Genomic DNA, 19,552 nt, shown 5'->3' with positions numbered 1-19,552 from the left:
CATATTTGTGGGCGTGAATAACGTAGATGCCCAATCAAAGCATTACGTACTTTTTGTAGCACATTTACAACCTAGCGTAAGTAATGAGAGCACATATAGGAGGTTTGCGTGGTGCTCGTTCAAGAATAGCGCCTACGCTGCACCCAGCTCCTCAGCTGTCAAGAAAAACAAAATAAAAACTTAAAGTTCCGGTCACAACCTTCAAAATAATGTTTACTCCCATAACAACATGCACCAAAAAATGGTTTAGCAGCATAAAAGATGCCCAAACTAAAGCCAGTATATCAGAGAGGTGGTTATTATCGAATAAATCCGAACAACTAACGTGTAAGAGCGTTATTATCTCTACTCTGCGCTATTATTTTGAAGGCAGGAGCAACCCTTTTCCGGAATAGTTGCAGCTAGCTATAGATGGCTAGCGACAGGCTAAATCAAAGCGGCTCGGTTGGCCGCGTTGACAAGCGCTAGTATCACGTCCACAGAAAGGATTTATTCACTTAAAAACATATACGAGACCAAAACGCTGCTAAACAACACTCCTATAAGGTACGTGTGTGTGTGATGAGACTCTTTCCTGAACATAAACAGTGGGAAAACGGGACGTCGTCTGTGCGAACCTCTTGTTGTGGTCAGGTAGGGCCTTTCTGTTGTGTTCAGAGGTAGACAGCCCGGGCAAGCAGTAGGAAAAAATAAAAATAAAAAGGCAATGGAGACGACTACGTACATTTTTTTCTCCGCTGTGTGTGTTTTGGTTTGCCTGCAGCCGGTGATGTGTAAGACAAAGTGCTGCAGGCGGAGAAAATACTGCATGAGCTCAGTGTGAGGAGGGGGAGGGGCTTTATGGGCCTTGTCTGAATGTCAGCAGTGTACACTGTAAGGTTCATCCACAGACACAACTGTTAAAGCGTTTGTCCCCGTTTGCTTTTCACAGGGTGGGAGACATCTCATTTGTGAGTTCACGGTTGCATCAGCCCTCCCTCCTCTGAGGACTGAGCTCTGGACGTCAGGTGAAGATGGATGCCTACTCCACTGTTTAATTGCAGCCTGTTAAACTTGTGGGACCTGCTGCCAGATGACCAGTGGACCTCAGCGCTCAACATGAAGCCTGTCAGCTATCAAAGCATGCCATCGTCCATGAATGGTGGACATCCGGCTTTGGATCGTGTGTTAGGCACCTCAAATGTGATGTATTGTGAGAAATGTGGCTTCGGTTCTACAGACGCCGCCGCGTTCAAGAAGCATATGGTCGAGCATATGGGGACACGGTTTTACTGTTTCTATTGCAACAATGTCTCATTCAGTGAGGCAGAGTTAAACGCTCACCTGAAGCAACACACTGCAAAGTATCCATTCAAATGTCCTCACTGTGGACAGGGCTACATGAGGAGGCTGTGCCTTGTGAAGCACATTGACCGTTTGCATAGTAAAGGCATTAGTTTTGGACCTGCCAAGCCTGGCACGACAAAAAATTCACACGTTCCTGTCTCCAGTGCCTTACCAAGTGTTCCCACTGCTGACACTTCGTCAATTCGACCACTCGTTCGGGTGACAGTGCCCACCCCGAGTGTATCTGCATTCAGGCTGGGTAAAGATGAACAGAGGGGGAAAACACTGGACACAAATGTATCAAACGCCCCTAACGGTAACGCAGAACTTTTGTCCCCTTTGAATGGACTCATTCAGCACAACAGGGCTTTAACGGTCTCACTTCCAGAGGAGGTAACCATTCCTGCTGGCTGTTTGGTTGAACTTGTTGAGGTGAAAACTGTCAACGGGACGAAGGAGCTAAAGCTGAGGCTCGTCTCTCAACAAGAAAACGAGTCTGTGATAAAAGACACAAGGACCTCAGTCTCTCAAAACACGGCGCTGGGAAAGCCACTTTCCTCCACGTTAAATCATCCAAATACGGTGAAGTCTACAAGTTTGGGGATGTGCACGGTTAACAGGAAACAGTATGAAACAAAGACTGTGAATGTGGATCGTCCTGCTGTCGTTCCAGTCAATATTTCCAAAAACCTCCCCCCTCAAATCAACAAAGACAAAAGTGTGTTAAAAAGAACATCACAAGAAATAATCAACCTGGAATGTCACACACCCATACCAAACAAGGTTCCCAAAAGCACCCTCAATCCTGCAAGAGAAGGAAATAGTGGGATCAAAGTCACACAGAGAGAACCTGTGAACCACAATGCTGCTCCGCCTGCTATTACCTCCACCAGGGTTGCCAACAGGCTGACTAGCACCCTGCATCCAGACAACATGGGAGCATGTGTTTCTCAGAGAGCAGTGGATGAGAGAAAGAATTTAATTCCAGAGCATTCCAAGAGTATCCCACCCAGGAGGGCAAGTGACATAAAAAGCATTCCCCGAGATGGGTCTGTGGCTGTTAAGCTAGAGCCCAGGGAGATCAACTTCAAGAACAACGCTGCTTCAAAAATAAAGAACCAGCAAAGTTTAAAATCAGCTTCCCCTTCCCTGAGCGTTCCCTCAGCTGCAGCGGCCCAAGTAAGACCTCCAGCGATTTTAGTTTGTAAGGATAATGTTGTAAGTGCATCTTTTTCAGTACCCAGGACTCTAAATGAGCTCACATCGTTCAAAATGCCCGTCCTTTCTAATCGCACAAATTCAAAGATCTCTGCATGGAACCAGGAAAGCAGATCCAACGAGAGAACCGATCCAGACCCGCCAGAACCGGAGGGCTTTCCAGTCATCTCGTCTGTGTTTTCATTATGTCAACAACCGGAGGACGTGCAAGGCTCCATTCAACCACTGGTGATGGCTCTGCGCGGCATCGTAATGGATAAAAGCAACAGTTCCGGTAGTACGATGCGAGATCACGTTAAGATACCGGGCAGCACACAGCGGATGAAGGAGGCGGCACCGTCGGGGCACTGTGCTCAGGTGGCCACAAAGGATGGATCCTTCATCCGTGACCTTTTACTGGCAGGGCGGACCAGTGAGTCTGTAAAAGTAGAGGAGCAACACAGGGGTATCCAGAACCCTCCTGCACTGACCAACAACCATACCCACGTCAAGGAGGAAAAAAATAACACTGCGCCAACAAACAACAATCAATGCAGTCAGGCTCCCGAATCGAAATTGTCAACAGATAAGGAAGCTGTTTCTGAAACTGCAGCACATGTAGATGGATCTGGGACTGCAGACCCCCTACAGCAAATGGAAAAAAGTGACCATGACATCTCCTCAAAGTTCCTGACTGTCTCTCTGAAAAGGGTACAAGTAGGCGTGTGGAAAAAAAACAAGAAGGGACTGAAACTTAGAATTTCCAAATACAAGACTCAGGTGCCTATGGACGGTCTAACTGATTGCACAGTTATTCACCCGATGCCGCTGAAGGTGGACCAACTGGTGAAACGGCCGGGCCCGAACCAGCCCGTGGTGGTGCTCAATCACCCGAAGCCCCGGGCCTCCATACAAGGAGCGAGAGCAGACACTTTAGCTGACACCGGAGCCTCTGAGGTGGTTCCAAAGTGCCAAATCTTGAAAATGAGGCTGAGCAAAGTGATGGGGCAGAAGTACGAGGTGATGGGTTGCACTGTCGGAGTCTTTCCATGAATCTATCAGTGTATCAGCGGACAGCAGTGTACATTTCTGAGGAAATACCTAGTATTACAATGGGAAGATGTTGGCTTAAAAATAATAATACCGGGCACTTATTTTTTCTTTATGGGAGCTTAAGGTTAGAAAAAATGGACATATTAGAATCACTGAGCATTATGTTGTACTAATGTTGTTTATATAGGCATGGAGTATTCAAGTGCAATGCAGTTTGGCTGCTTTGATAGACGATGGACCTCCTGCTGTAGCAGATCGCAGTCACTAATACACAGATGTCAGGTACTGTTTCAGACGGTCAGAGTTAAGGGATAAATGCATGCTGTTTACTTAAAGAGGATAACATACTGTATTTCCTTTCTGTTTGCATCAGTTCACTATTCGTCTGGCTCCTCCAAGATACAACCCGAATTAGGCGCAGTACCTCCTGAGATGATCAAATCTGTGTGTGCGCTAACCCACTCAGACCAGAACCACTGCCATGAAGATGCAGAACATGCACACCTCTCAATTTTTAATGACAGGAAAATCTGTGCTGGGTGTTAAGTAATTGTGATGATCTATATGTGAGATGTAATTTCTTGGGTTCATGGGTTGAACCTAACATGCAGTATGTATCACAAAAACAATGTAAAAATGGCCTATTCAAGGAGTAATCCCCATTTTATTTTGTTAATGTTCAGATTAACAGAATGTTTTTCAAATTGGTCAATTTCACATCAGCATATATGGGCACAAAGCGCCTACAAGCCTCTAAAATGTTTTGCTTCAACAGTGCCCCTCTTTTCTTCTTCTGTTTATGATGAAGGCTGCTTGTATAGACACTAAAACTGCACCCAAAAAGTCAACATTTTAACACTGATAAGCTTATAACTGGTCAAAAAAAGGCATGTCCCAATTCAAAAGCCACTCCAAATATTGGCCAGAGAAATGTGATTTTTGTTAGAGATCAAAGCCAGCGTCATATGTGCAGCTCAGTATCCTTTTTTTTTAAATATGTATGGCGTCTCAGTAGTGTCGTGGTGCATTCAGGTACTCTTTGCAAAAAATTGTACCAGATGGTCATCAGTCACTGGTAAACCGGTCGGATAAACTGGAGCAATGACAAAATCCCTGCCAGGTGTAAATAGTGGAAGGTAGGCATACACACCACAGTTTGTTTTTGTTATCTGGTTGGATGTGTTGCTTATCACTGGGTCTTGCAGAGAAATAGAAGTTTTATTTGCCAATTGTCCTTGATGTGTTGTGAAGTGAAATAATCTGTAAACTTGGGTATTATGGAATGTGACCCAGTTTCCCACCAGTATTGACCACTTTGCTGGCCATTCTCGGTGATGAACTTGAATGTGTTTGACTTTACCAGCTGACGAGGAGTGCCTGAATGCACCGTTAGTTTTGGTTTTTGTAAGGCTAAAGCTAAAAGCTAAAATGTTGACTATTCCTAATAGCCCTGAGTACAGATGGATAAGGAAGGTACATTGATTAATTATTGCTTTCTGTTTGAAACTGTACGAGAAAGCTCAAAGGGCAAAAGTAAAGACTTAAAGAATGCCTTTTTATTTAATTGTTCTGATGATTGCTGTATGGATTTCAATATTTTTACCACACAGGTGTTTTGTTTTCATTGAATTTAAATATTTAATTAATCACATATATTTTGTGATTGACTTATTAGTTCCAGAAACAAGTGTTCAAAAATCATCTTGAATCATTGTTGCACTATGCTTTACAGTTTGGTTTCTTTAATGTCACAACGTCCATGATAGCCTCTTTACAGAAGATGGTGGAGCTCCTTAAACAGTGGTGGAGAATGAGATGGATAAAAGCAGCCTAAACTAGTTTATTACTGTAACAGAAAGCCACGTACTTTAATTTTTTTCTTATGTCACCGCCATGTACATACTCTGTGGTGATTGGGGGGCCATTGTAAACCTGTTGAAACTTGTATATTTTTCAAAACCCATCAAAAGGACATAAGCAATCTTTTATCCAAATACTTTTCAAATCTGTGTTCTCTTCTTACGACAGCATTACAACACCTGTGTGTTCTTGTTTATAATGTTATCATGATGTATGAGGTGCTAGACCTATGATGAAATTTATAGGTTTTGGTTACCCACCGTTTTTATTGTATATATATGTTTTGATCACCCACAGATTTTATTGTGTATATACTTATATATATATATAAATATATATAAAACGTGATGACTGGTGTTCATACTCAGTAGGGAATGGTTAACATTCCTCAGCCTCTTCTGCAGCAGCAGATATGTTGTGCTTTACTTTCTCAACGCTGCAGTGTGTCAAGCTGCCGTGCAGTCTTTGTTATCTATAATTATTTTAAAGGTGTGACAGTTCTTTATGAGTATTTTGCTTTGCCCTTCATTCACTCATTTGTGTGTCAGTTAGTCATGTTACTGTTAAAACTATTTTTGGTTCTCTCCATTCTCAGTGGTCATCATTGTGTTCCATGCTTTTATAATAACAATTGTGTAACCCCTCTTTTCTATTAAAACAAAGTAAACATGATCACAACCTAAATGACCCATTCCCTTTTGTTCAACAGACTTGCATCACATAAAGTGTTTATGATCATAATAACATCACACATTACAGGATGACCCTAATTTACTTCTGCAACTGCCTCTAATTCTGCTTAATATAAAATTAAATACCAATTTAAAAATGAATTTATTTGGTTACACATGGTTTACATAGGTACAGCCTTGTTGTCACACTCAGTTTGGCCTTGGACAGAATCTCCACAGCAAAACCTGTGGAGGGATAAAACCACTATTGAATAGCCTGTCAGCATCCTAGAAAGCTTAGAACTTTTAGAAAGGGAGGCGTGTTGTCTCCCACAGACTCTTAGCACTGAATCAGCAGATTTAGGGATGAGATTTAGCTTTCACAGTTGTAGTGTGATGAATGCTGATGATGAAGAATTTTGCATCTACCACAGAGTACTATAGTAGTATATAATCTCCTAAACCTCTTCCTCACTTGACCTCTGGGTAATGACGGCACTAATGGAAAGTCAGTGACAAGTGGTCAAATTTACTGCGGACAGAAGTCAGTACTCTCCACATTCCAGGATGTGGCCTGGAAGTTCTCAGCACACAGCTCACGTGAAGAAAGGACAAAAACAAAGAGACAGACTTGCAGAATTGAAATGTATAGTAATTGTTTAACTTTTTTTATATTTATTGATTTCCAAAGGGTTATATACTTAATGAAAGGACATAATAAAAAACATACCATTTTTCCAACAAGCCCCCAGTGCACAACTTACATAAAAGGGGAAAAAACAGTATATGACTAAAAAATGACATAAAATGAATAAATAATAACAACAAAACAAACAAAGAAAATAATACCAAGACAGAATGCTCATATGATTTGATAAAACAAAGGTAATCAGACCTAATAAAGGGATAATGGTATATTTGATATTAAACCTGTGTAAAAGTAGCTCAAGATCTTAGTCTATGCTAGTCTAGAGACCAATCCAAAGAGCCTGGGCCTGGACCAGGTATAAGGTATAAGTTCCATAGCCCTCCGAATCCATTGTGAAACTGTAGGGACAGTGTCTGAAATCCATCCAAGAACAACACCTCCATTCTCCTTGCACTAAGAACAAGCACCTTTAGCAGCTTCAGTGTAGAGGGGCTAATGTTCAATGCTGCTGACTGTATTCCAAGAAAGCAAACAATATGTTTAAAGGCTAGGTTTCCCCTAAATATAATATAGATTACACTCTTTGACCCAGAGGTCATTAATAAGAGGGCATTCAAAATACAGTGAAAACATGAAGCTTCAGTAGTTTTACCCTTATTACATTATTTTCAAAGCAAAGGATTAAACATATTAAGTTTCACCAGAGTAATTTGAAGCTTATGTATGGCTTTAGACTGCAGCTCTTTAGCTCTTAAATACCGTAAATACCGGTAAGCAACCTGAAGAGCTTGACTAAACACAGACCATCCAAAATAAACCTCCCAAAGAGACTGACATGAGCAGTGTATTTGTTGTCTGGGTTTGATGGGGCCCTATAAATCCTGGTGATAAGTTTCCTGTTTTTTAAAATAGATTATGAATAGCCTTCTTTACTGCCGAAAGAGGAAACCCCCTGGGGTGTAACTTCATAGCAGAGGAGATAACAGTGGGCATTTGCAAATATCTTAAAAAGTACTTCGCTTTAAGGTGATCAAAGGACATCACAGTACCATCCATCACCAAGTCCTAGTTGTTAAAACTGAAACACAGGGTTGCATTTAGGGTACTTAATTTCCTTTATTTAGATTTAGCTCTGTTGGTAGATATTTTACGTATGAAACCAACAACAACAAACAAGAGTTAACCAAGTTCAAAGTGAGACAATTTTATACAGTTTTACAGAAATGTACCTAATTACCTATTTCCTTTAACTCTGAACTATCTGACTTTGAGACCTCAGCTCTCCCTACTGTGCTATGCTGAGCTTTAGTCAATTACCTAGGCATTTACTCCATTACTTACCCCTTTACTCAGCCACCTAATTAATAACCTATATATAGCTAATGGTTTGGCTGGGGGAGCCGGGGTTTGACAATGAACCTAGTGACTAGAGACCTCAGCTCTGCCTGCCGAGCTATGCTGCTGCCCTCCATCTCCTCAGACAGTACCGAGCCATTTACTCATTTACCTAGCCATTTAACTCACGACTGTGCTTTTTATATTTAGATTATTACACAATTTAAATCGACTAACAAGTGATGATATATAATTAACCTACACAGCAGTATATAAAGGAATTAAAATGATCTCTGAACACATTAATGCCTTGCTAATTATAAGCCAGTGAGAATATGATTCTGAAATTGGCTAGTCTGCATAATGAGCACCTTTTCTTTAGCTACTTTAAGTACATTTTGTTGCAGAATATATTGAATGCGGTACCTTTACTTGAGTATATTTTCACTGTGTTGCAACTTTTACCTAAAATATCTGAGTACTTTATCCACCACTGATGACTTACTATGTAATAATGTTTAATTATTGAATCATAATTTTGATCTATTTTTTAATTTTGATATCACAGTTTTGACATGCTTAGAGTGCTGATTAAAAAATAAAGGTGAAATTACCAGTCAATTCATGCCTGCTATTTTGGTCACCGATCAATAGTTATCAAGCAATGAATATCCTCTGTATCCAGCTTCTATGTGAGTTTGTGGCTTCTCTCTGTTTTGTGTATTGTATAGTGATTACCTTTATATTTCAGACTTTTGATACATTAAAAAAAATGCAACATGAAGTCATCACCTTGGGCTCTAGGAAATTGCAATGGGCATTTTTCATTATTTACTAGTGTTTCATAATCTTGATAATAAAAATAATCATTTGTTGATATGATAGATTTCTTTATTGACACAGTTCACAATTTGTATACACACACAGTCAGCTTTTTCCTAACATGGACACAGTTAACTTTGGTGGATGTTTTGGGTGTCATAATGACATACAGGGACAGTATCTTTCCTGAAATGGTGCATATGTTATTGCAGCAGCAGGTCCACATCCCTCCTTGTTACTGGACATGTCAGCACACAGTTTTCTGGATACCTGCTTCCGGGCATATTTCTCCCACTGATGAGTACTATTGGGAATATGGAGTGGAACTTGATGATGTCTGCTACAGTGTCAAACATCTGAGGGAAAAATAAGATGTGAGCTACAGTAAATATAATGGTGATGGGAGTGCTTGACGAATAAACTTTTTGAATTTGTCCACTCACGTCATTTGATCGCTGTCCTGTTCCCAGGGCATACTTGCTGGTGCTCTCGATGAACCGAATTTTTACATTGTAAACCTTCTTCTCATGATACACAGCCAGTACCAAGGGTTCACTGTTGCTGTTGGTGGAGCAGTCTCGTACCAAAAATGCCCCATCCTAATGTGGTTGATGTGAGTAACAAAAGAAGTTTAGCTTCAGACACATTTGGATAATCTTTTGATTGATTTCCCATTAGAAGAGATACAATACCTTGTTCACCAGGTGTAAGGCGTGCTCCGCATCTGCTCGACTACAAGCCCCAACATACCAGTCTTCTTCGCAGTATGTCTGCCAAACATCATAGAGCTCAGTAAACAATGATCTATAGACTAGTTGTAACCTTATCAAGTAGAAACCTTATCTCAAGCAAGTATACCTGTTGAGGCTTTTCCATTGGAACAAAGTCATGTTGGTCAAAGTCTTCTTTTGTTTGAGGCCACTCATGGTGATGGCGTTTTGATGGCACCCTTTCTTTAAGTAGAAATGAATGCTGACTTATTTTATCAATAGCTGTATGATGATGCTGATGACCTATAACTCTACTTACCCAGATTTTGCTGTGACCTAAATAAAGGAAGAAAGGGAAAATGTAAATCAAGCATGACATAACGTGACATAATTGTCCTGAAAAGCCTGAGAAATGAAAGCTGCACCTTTTTTCTATATCATGAGTCTCCAAATCCAAAGAATGCCTTTGATTGGTGTGGAGGGCTGAAACACATTCACATTCATTAAGTTAACTTCATCACAAATGTCAAGGCGTTTTTAACCAAAATGTTACATTTACAGTTATCTCTTACCTTTTTTTAATTGACTGAATTCTGCCTATTAGAAGAATTAAAAAGACAATTGGATATAAAAGTGTGTAACATAGTTAGGAAGACAATAGACTGAAAAATACCTTTTCAAATTAAAATGAAAATAGCATGGCTGAAAGCACTGATTGATTATTGATTTTAAAGAAATAACAGTACATAACTACATCATTGCATGGTTACATGAGTGGACACTATCATAAAAAATGAATGAAATAGAATAGAAGCACAGAAATCAGAGGGAAAGTCTGACATATTTCTATTATTGAAACCATGCTGCATGTTTGACTACTTACTCTTTTAGTTGCACTCTGCCCACTGAAAAAAAAAAAAAGGTGTCATTTATACATAACATCACAATTCTTTATAACCAGCAGATGGCGCCACTGCTACACTGTACAAACTGCAAACTCAGGACCTCCTTCCACTTCCCACCACAGAGGAAAGAGTTACATAGGGTCAAGATTAACTACAGAAATGTAAAACAACAGGGCAGACATTCACTGGAACAAGTGATGGTCTGTCTGCATGCTTCCAGAGTGGAAGGAGAAGTGTACTCACTCTCTCTTGCAGGGATCACGTAGAGTCAATGCAGGCAAGTCCTTCTCTAAGTCCAAGGATGTGGGCGGAGGTGACGGAGAGGGCCTTGAAGTACACAGACTTTAGTCCACTCACAACTTATTTAAACCTAACTACGAATAACTTGAATAGTAGTTGAGCAAATTACCTGTGTGAGGGCTGTGATATTAGAAAGAGAGAAAAGTGATCACCTATTTTATGAGTTGCAATCAGCAGAAAAACAGTGTCAACTATGCACCAAGCTGTATAAGGCACAGGTGCTTACCTGATGTCCTGGCTGCACAGGAGTGAACCTCTTATCTGTAAGATAAGCAACGTGTGAATATAGCAACGTGTGAATATTTGGGATGCTTCTGAGGCCAAAGTGGAAAAGTTAATGTGGTGAAGTTCATTCTTTTTAAATGGTCTTACCTAATCTTGTCTTTTTTCTGCCTGGTTTCAGGTCTCTATTTATAGCAGGCCCTGTGTTTAAAAAAAACAGAATAAAGAAAATAATGTATAGTGTACTTTTACTGAAGTACAAAATTGGTACTCAATCTCAGAGGGGAACAAAGAAACAAAAAAAAAGTTACTTTACCAAATACAGTTGTATTTAACTGAAACATGTAAAGCCATAACTGAACTGAAAACCATCAGCTGAAGTATCACATGCTCCTAAATCTATCTAGGTCAGGAGCTGTAACACTGTTAATAACAGCAGCATTAATCAAACTGAAACGAGCTGACAAATACACCATAATACAGGCTTATAAATGTTTTTGGCCGGTGTGTTAGCAAACAGCTGCCTACTTTTACATCAGGCAGACACGTCAAAACAAAAGAAAAGCGATGGTTAGGAAAAGAGTTTTTCTGGCCACCTGACAAAAGTTTAACATTTACTCAGTTTTTAGATCTCAAGGAACAAATAGATATCAGCCTAAAAAATTAGATATTTAAAATTTAAGGCCAAAGCTTTATTTTTGATTATGAAAGGTCTTATATTTTGAGATGATGCCTAGACCCTTGAGAAAGCACACAGCCCCACAGTATTAATGCTAAATTCTGTTGTTCTTTGGTATCGACCACATACAGTCTTTTTCTTTCATTTTAATTATCTGTATATCTGGCTCGGTTCTGCACAGGACTCTACCTTCTCTTCTGTTCCTTCCTAGCGAATGTCTTTCATGATCAGCCTTATTATCTGACCTTGTAGCCATATGACTAATGTTATGTTGCAAGTGAAAGGGTTGAAAAAACTGCACCATGCTGTAAAACCAATACAGTGAGCTAAAAGAGACTTAAAAGCTCTGGGTTATATTTCATAGTGTACTATGAGTGACTATTTCATATTCCACCATTTAATTTAATGTCAAACCTTGAATAATGCAGGTTAAATGACCCTATGTAACTTCTGCTGAGCAGCTTCCTGGGGCCAGTACAGAAAAGGATCAGTGAACTGACTCAGTAATGTCTTTTATACAGGAATATGTATCAAAATTTTGCAAACGTTAGCTAATATTAGTCACCCTAGGCCAGTGGTTCTCAACTGTTCAGAGTCGCGACCCCCCATATTAATCAGCCTGGTGTTCGTGACCACCTCGACCCCCATGTGTAACACATGAAAGCCATGAAACTCACACAGATAGACCATTAAATTGCCAACAGACAGAACAAAAACTAATTTGTTTTTAGTTTACTGAAATAACGGCAGTCAACAGTCAACATTTTAGCTTTAGGCCTAAAACCACAGTAAAAGATAGAAATACATTCTCATATTACTGAGGCAAGTGGGCTTGTTACCATGTATAAAAACATGTATATAGTCTATATACTGTACTGTGTTTTTGAGTTCTTGTACCCTATGTTGAATGTCATTAAAGAGATGATGAGCCGCTTCCTGGCTCTCATTCTTCGCTGCTTGCCACAGTATGTTGTATGTATGCATTTTTTCCTCCACAACCTTTTTGTGAACCCTGGAAATGATCTTGCAACCCCTTTTGGGGTCCTCACCCCCAGGTTGAGAAACACTGCCCTAGGCTATTGGTACCAAGTAAGGCTGTAGAAGCAAAACACTGAGTGTACTGACTTAATTGCTTTTTTTTTTAAAATAAGTTATGTGGTTGCACTAGATTTGAGCTTCTTCCACAGAATAGCTTTATGCCATTAATCAAAATTCAGATCATGCAGAGCTTTGTCACTTTACCTGTATTGATTGGGATGACTCTAGGGAGGATTCTGGAGTTCCCCTGATGGAGTGGAGAGCAGAACACATAAAGCATAAGCGGACATTGACAGTTGTTTGGTTGTAGTGGGACTTTTGTTTAAAGAAAATAAAACAGAAACCTTACAGTGGAGAGTGATGAAGGGCTCTGAGCTGATGATGACCTTGGAAGATCCCTGTCTTGAAAGCAAAAGAAGTTGTGATGCGCACAGTCTTATCAGTGTCAGTAATTGTAGTAGTTTCAGTAGCTCCAGTGTTAGTTGACTGTTTAAACACTCTCTGAGTTCGTATCATTCTCGGTCGTTGCCAGTCCCAGCGGTGCGCTGCAGAAGCAGACTGTATTGATTACAGAGGGAGAACACTCCAAGTGTGAACAAATTTAAAAGCCACATTCAGTATAAAGTTGTAGACATGCAGCTGTGAGGCTTCTGGCTGTGGGCCACATCCATGCAGGAGAGTAAAGCGAGTCTATTCGCACTACATGTTTCCCTCTCTCCCCCTCGGCTCCTGGATAATTGTAATCTCCCGCAGTCTGACTCAGCCAACAGATGGCCCTGGAGACCCACTGGCAGATCATGCTCACTCAGCATGAGCTTTCTCTCTCAGATCCACACTGCTTTCATTCTCACCACAGTTTGTGGTGGAGCTCTTTTTTTTTTTTTGGCTGCGCTTCATTCAGCTTCATTTGAATTATGTTCACTAGAGCTTTCCTATGTAGGAAAGTGAAACATACTCACCCTCATTGTGTCAACTGTGCAAACACCTATTTAAGTTGAAGTTTGGACAAGTTTGGAACCTAGAGTTATTAGGTTTTTGGATATAGGGTATTTAGTATGAAGTTATGAATTTTCTGTGCTATATTTGAATACATTTAAAGCGAACAGGAATCATGAGAGCACAAATATCAAAGGTCAGATTCACCCCTACAGTTGGACAGAATTACTCAGAGTGTGAGTCTCAGCCCACTGAGCAACCAAGATGGCAGTTTTGTGGTTTACTGTTGTTCATTCAGCTGCACTGACAACAAGGATGTGATATGCATTATATACTACAAAGAAAGGCAAAACAGTGAAAACACTTAACATTTAAAAAAAACACTACCAAAACCTGACAAAAGACATTTACTAATTTTAAAAAGTTAATTTTAAAAACTAAACTTAAACTTAAGACATTTCTAAGGACTAACTGAAACTAAACCCACAGTCACTTCTAACCTAAGCTGGAACTGAAATGTCACTTTGTTCTTCTTTACCTGCATACTCTCGCTCATCATTTATGGGCCTTGCAGGAAGTATGCGCACGCTCAACACTTCCTCTTGGTCATCCACCACATCATACTCATGCTCCAAGACGCTGTTGTAGTTTCCACATCTTTGATTTCTGTTCCTGTCTGTCCTCCTATCCTGTGGAGAGAAAAGTGCACTTTGTTCAAATTGGAGGTTCTAAGTCTACAACAGTCAAACTTAATTAACCTGGGAGTTTGTGCATGTTTGTGCTCTGATGTCTGAGATAAAAATCATTACATAACATTTAAACAATGCAATATCCAAACATCTTCATCTCTTTTAACACTGAGCTAAAGTTTGAGGACACGAAAGACGGCATTCGCCGACTTACTGGAAAGAAAGCTACTAATCTACCTTAAAAAGAATGAAAACAGTAAGTTGTGCATTTACTTTTGAGGCTTCTTGCTCTTTATCCTCACCAACATGCAGTATATTCTGAGTAGAAAGCTAGCGTTAGATGCTATGTGCATACACAACACTGATAAGCACAGGAAGCTACTGTGAGGTGTTGCAACATTACTGCTTGTCTCACTGGATTTTCTTTTTAAAGCTTCACTCTTCCAAGTCACGCAGACACTGAGATGCACACATTTAGTCAGTCACATATAGAAAAAAAAGACAGTCTGTCTGTAGTGTGTGTTATATAATAATACATTGTCTGTTTCAGTGGAATAATTGCACCTGACACACAGTGTGAATTGTCAATGCGTATTTTTCTGCACCTGTGGCAAAGCTGGAAAAAAAGAGTGCAATTAGGTTGAATGCATTATCAGTGGGAGCATCAATCACGGCCAATCGAACCAGCTTCTCTTATTCAGTTTAAAAGCTGTGTGCTCCACGTCAAAAATGGTTCTTTTGTATTGAGGAGGAGAGCCTAGATTGGTTTTTCCTAAGAGGAAATTGATGTTGTTGTCCAGCAGGTGCACTGTCACCATCAGGCATTTATGCAACACCACAAACATTTCACCAAAGGGTGACAAAGGTCCAGGTTCCACGTTTTTTCAAGTGTAATGATGAACCCAGAGTGTTTATTCTAAAAGACCCCCATGTTTGCCTGTGTGTTTACCACGTTTGAAATTTGTCTAGTTTATGTAGCTGAAGCACTTATTTAATTATTCAGAAAGAATGGTCGTTAGCATAGGTTGTTTCTAAATAAAACACAAACTCATGTTCTGACATTGCGAGAGATGTATTGATTTAAGCTACCCGATACATTTTTACATCATGAAGTTGACTTCACAAGTAAACATTCAATATAACGGTCCATAAGGGGAGGTAAAAGTGAAATTACTGTATACTTGCATCATACTGTGTTAGATTTTAGGTTAATTTATTATTAATGTTATGAGGTTTAACATTTATAATACAATGTGTAACTTCTTATGGCAGGATTTCTTAAAATATTCTGCTTTATGTCAATCACATTCTGTTGCAAAGGGCACTAATAATTTGCCAGCCACGGACACTTCCTCCAATCAACAATGCTCGTTACATCATTTAGATTTTACTGTATAGTAAAAACATTTCGCAGCCCTTGCCCCCTGTGCTCACCTCTCTATATAGAGACTGCAGAAGGAACACACAACTATAGTCTACAGATGGGTATACTGTAGTGTTTGGATCATCCTACAAGCGGATGACAGTTACTGATAGGAAACCTTTTTGTTTTTAACCCAGTACAGACTAGCATTACCGCAAGGGCGGAAGAATCATATCATCGAAAACACTTTCTAACTTGTGCCATTGCTCTTTGCTGCATTTCTAAAAGATTTCGTGAGCCAACGAACTACAGAAAGAGTTTCATCAGTGTCATCAAAGCCATCTCACTGTCAGAGCTGACAGCTATGCAGTTTATGCTATACATGCACATAATATTCATAACCACAAGACAATTCAATTGAGTGAAAAACATCTATTTTAATTTTATTAAGACATGAATGTTGTTTCCTGAGCTTCACCTTTTTTACCTATAATAAATGTATTTAAATGACATCAAAATATGAATAGAATAAGATGACTAAATAAATAGAAATATATTCCATAATTTAACTTAAAAAGGAACACTAATGCAACAAAAATCTACTGTTATGAATTATAGTAAAAGTACAGAGAATAGTCCTGCTCTGCTCTGTGTTGTTCTGGCTGTGCGCTAACAATGACAGAGCAGAATCTCACTCTTTACTCATTTCTGCACTAAAAGGTAATTACACAGGGGCTGCAAACGCCCAAAGTTTCCCCTGGGAACATTCATGTGGAACCATCAGGGAAACGCTGTGGATACGGGCGCCATAACTCACCATTATCACAGTAGACTCATGGCTGTTCCCTCTCTCTGCAGCTAACGAGGGAGTGGAACAAAAATGAAAAACATCATTAGTTTGGAGTTCTGCTAAAGAATGTGGCCTTCCAACACAATTTTGACCTTGGACTTTTCTTCCTCAGCAGTTAAACATGCAGAAGAATGACGTCTTTATATGCATCTAAACAGATCGCTGCTCTCACTGGGCTCCTTGGGTTGGTGACCTGAGTCACATTTTTAACATTCAGTGGGAAGAAACTCTGTCTGAAACACATACACACAGACATAAGCTCCTGGGTTGTGAAACAGAAGGATGCTGCTTCTTAAACTTCTAAACATGCGGATTTAAGATCAGATATATTTAGTCAATCTTTACAACATCAGTGAGACAGGAGTTCTAATGTGATTAGATTTAAGGCTCTATATTAAGTAGAACTTCATCTCAGTACAATCTGAATTTATTTCTGGAGAGTGTCAGTCGGAAGTGACATTGTTTTGATATTTTAAGTCCCATTTGGTAACTCAGTAATCCTGCTTTATTAAAGGCTCCAGATAAAAATAAAAAAAAATCAAGTCTCACAACAAAGAACGAAGCTTGATGGCCGCTAGACCTAAACATTAAAGGTAAACTAAAGTTACTTTAGTATTTTTCAACCTGGACCGTATTTTACCATGGGTCTGACTAATGGGACAATCATTTTTTACAAAGTTAATTGTTAGATGTAAAAATAATGGTAGAGGAGCATAAGGGAGGTCGAACATCAGAGAGTGGAGAATCAGCGTGTAGAGTCAGAATATTTTCACATACAGCTCTTTGAATCAAGGGTTTTAATGTATGTTTGTATGTTTGAAAGTATGTTACGATGTCACAATGATGTACAATGAGGTAAAAAGTTACAATGAAGTAAAATTGATGTTTTTGTCAATGGAGTCTGGTGGTTTTGAATAGAGCACAAAAGCTATAACTGCTGTTTCTGGTTGAACAAAAAGCATCTTTCACTCTTTCACAAAAAGGTTTATCTCTGTAGGATCATTTCTATAATGTTGTCAGACAGCTATAACAACAATCTGAGCCTATCAGTGGCAAAAAAAAGAACTTTTAGTGGATGTGCTTCGACAGTGCACAGTTGGATTGCATAAGGTTTACGTTGGACACGATATCTCACTCAATACTGGAGCAATTTCCAAAAATGATTATCCCCATTAGTCACTTACACACAAAAACATGTGAAAATAAGGTCCAGGTTGAAAAATACTGGTTACCCTTTAACATTAGCTCTCTGCACTGATACATGGGTTTTTGTGTAACATCTGAGCTTTTTCAGACATAATATAAATTAGAAGAGGCAAGAAGAAGAAGAGAAACACAGGGTCAGGGCGAATCAATCACTGTTTGATTGACAGGTTTTTATCTTTGAATCCCTTTGGCTGTGAAGGAAAACATAACAGGAAGCAGGAAGGAAACCTACCCAAAATAGAAGAAAGGACATTTAAGCAAGGCACAGGGATTGTGAAAATGCCAGGAGACATTACAGGCTACCAACTGACAGTCCCAAAAGGGAGAATCACACTCAGTATTGGATTTGGCACTGTGGTCCAACACTCTGCGGGGCTGTCTGTCTACTTTGCAGAGCTTACTGGGCCATGGGAAGTGGTGTTGGATGAGACGTATGAAAAGGAGGGAGATTAGATACATGGAGCTAGCATCTGAGGTTGAGCAGTTAGTCTGGAAAATAAACTTCTGCCCCATGGAAATTGGGTGCAGAGGATTTGTGGCAAGTCAAACCACCAGACTACTTAAGGATTTGTGACCTGGCTTTGCTACGGGCATCAAGAAAAGTATCAACTGCAGAGAGCGGAAGAAAGCTCAGTCTGAGGAGAGAAATGATATCGACCAAACTAGGAAATACTATAGATTATAGGATTGTTTGTTATAAAATATTATTCTGTATTTCTGATAATGTTCTTGTTGGTTTTTGTTTCTGTTTTTATTCTTTGTTTTAATTTTGTTTTAGTTCTAATACTTCTAATACAGGAATCTAATACAACTAACACATTAACAAAGGGTGGGGTCAGTAAGTATTACGTCCAATTATAGAGGTTAGTTTTGCACTTTCTGTTGCAGAATCAGCCTAATTTATAGCATTTTGTCTAAAAGTGCCCCTCAGTACCTAATTCCTACACCTCAATTCCCTTTAAAATGAGATTACTATATATTGCAGATTGAATCTAAAATCTAAGAACAAGTAGAGACGTGTTCTTGAAGTTTAAACAAAGCGTGATTCTCAGCTCTAGCTGAAAATACGGCATTTCAAAGCTTGCTTCATATTTCCATTCCTGTCATTTTCATCTATTTTTACAGCAGACCATTCTATACACTCACAAACACGGCAGTTAAAAGTTGAGAACAATTCAGCTGTTTCTTACCTTTTCAGAAGACTTGCACGATAAGCAGAAGTGCATCAGTGGGTGTCCAGCAATTTCTGCCTATTTGGTTGCAGTATAAAGGCAGTTTTTTTCTTTCCCTCCTGTAGATATGCAAAAACACCTGGGCTCATTCGAGTCTGACTGACGGAGTTAAGCGGCCCACTGCAGTAACCCGAAATGACTTCCTGTGTGGTGAATAACTGGCCTATAACCCGAGGTCTTCACTGTTGCCTTAAACAGTAAAAGGTTTGTTTGTGTAGGGCTTCTTCTAGAGCGTACGTACTCTGATTTCACAGGTCTTCATGCAGAAAGCTGTCAGATGAGAATCTGCACAAAACATGTTGTAGAAACATTGTTTGTGATTTGGGTGTTTTTTTTAAATGCAACTAATTTATGCATCGATGCATTGATGTTTGATCAAAAGTCTCGATGATGACATTTACTTTTCCTTTTCTTTGGTCACACAGACAACTGACAACTTGCTGTCTGCAAATGTGACACTATTATCATGCAAAGACACCGCAATATTTAAATGAGCAAGCTCCTGGACT

General features: G+C 39.6%; 2 protein-coding genes across 6 annotated transcripts; one reads left to right on the top strand and one right to left on the bottom strand.

Annotated features, from left to right (window-relative positions):
• The first annotated feature begins 81 nt into the window (after nucleotides 1-81).
• On the top strand, nucleotides 82-6,114 carry LOC127374767 (RE1-silencing transcription factor). 3 transcript variants are annotated; one of them, XR_007887263.1, is made up of 3 exons: nucleotides 82-546; nucleotides 932-3,858; nucleotides 3,950-6,114. XR_007887263.1 is itself a non-coding variant. In XM_051420341.1 (2 exons), exon 2 carries the CDS (start codon nucleotides 1,018-1,020, stop codon nucleotides 3,574-3,576), a length of 2,559 nt encoding a protein of 852 aa, XP_051276301.1. In that variant the 5' UTR covers nucleotides 82-546; nucleotides 932-1,017; the 3' UTR covers nucleotides 3,577-6,114. The 3 variants fall into 3 exon arrangements, 2 of the variants coding, with proteins under 2 accessions (XP_051276301.1, XP_051276302.1); XM_051420341.1 differs by having other exon boundaries at nucleotides 932-6,114; XM_051420342.1 differs by lacking the exon at nucleotides 82-546 and adding an exon at nucleotides 561-633 and having other exon boundaries at nucleotides 932-6,114.
• A 2,846-nt stretch (nucleotides 6,115-8,960) lies between these two features.
• LOC127374775 (cytokine-dependent hematopoietic cell linker) lies at nucleotides 8,961-19,317 on the bottom strand. 3 transcript variants are annotated; one of them, XM_051420357.1, is made up of 17 exons: nucleotides 19,002-19,283; nucleotides 16,573-16,613; nucleotides 14,242-14,392; nucleotides 13,117-13,169; nucleotides 12,972-13,014; nucleotides 11,201-11,251; nucleotides 11,055-11,089; nucleotides 10,938-10,948; nucleotides 10,772-10,855; nucleotides 10,507-10,528; nucleotides 10,196-10,220; nucleotides 10,049-10,106; nucleotides 9,943-9,959; nucleotides 9,772-9,866; nucleotides 9,606-9,683; nucleotides 9,357-9,512; nucleotides 8,961-9,269 (listed from the first exon to the last, which is right to left on the bottom strand). In XM_051420357.1, the coding sequence occupies exons 2-17, from the start codon at nucleotides 16,573-16,575 to the stop codon at nucleotides 9,117-9,119; spliced, it is 1,035 nt and encodes a 344-aa protein (XP_051276317.1). In that variant the 5' UTR covers nucleotides 16,576-16,613; nucleotides 19,002-19,283; the 3' UTR covers nucleotides 8,961-9,116. The 3 variants fall into 3 exon arrangements, with proteins under 3 accessions (XP_051276317.1, XP_051276316.1, XP_051276318.1); XM_051420356.1 differs by lacking the exon at nucleotides 16,573-16,613 and having other exon boundaries at nucleotides 19,002-19,290; XM_051420358.1 differs by lacking the exons at nucleotides 8,961-9,269; nucleotides 16,573-16,613 and having other exon boundaries at nucleotides 9,478-9,512; nucleotides 9,772-9,862; nucleotides 19,002-19,317.
• Nucleotides 19,318-19,552: the final 235 nt, after the last annotated feature.

Source organism: Dicentrarchus labrax, unplaced genomic scaffold (genome assembly GCF_905237075.1).
Source record: "Dicentrarchus labrax unplaced genomic scaffold, dlabrax2021, whole genome shotgun sequence".
Classification (NCBI taxonomy): Eukaryota; Metazoa; Chordata; class Actinopteri; family Moronidae; genus Dicentrarchus; species Dicentrarchus labrax.
This window is presented reverse-complemented; position numbering and strand designations above follow the sequence as displayed.

Excerpts from the sequence above, each read along its gene's own strand:
- LOC127374767 (XM_051420341.1), top strand. The coding sequence starts at position 1,018 with ATGCCTACTCCACTGTTTAATTGCAGCCTGTTAAACTTGTGGGACCTG.
- LOC127374775 (XM_051420356.1), bottom strand. The coding sequence starts at position 19,037 with ATGCACTTCTGCTTATCGTGCAAGTCTTCTGAAAAG. Across the intron at positions 13,170-14,241 it reads TGATGAGCGAGAGTATGCAG|ACAGGGATCTTCCAAGGTCA; the intron begins GTAAAGAAGAAC and ends TTTGCTTTCAAG. Across the intron at positions 11,252-12,971 it reads AGTCATCCCAATCAATACAG|GGCCTGCTATAAATAGAGAC; the intron begins GTAAAGTGACAA and ends TTTTAAACACAG.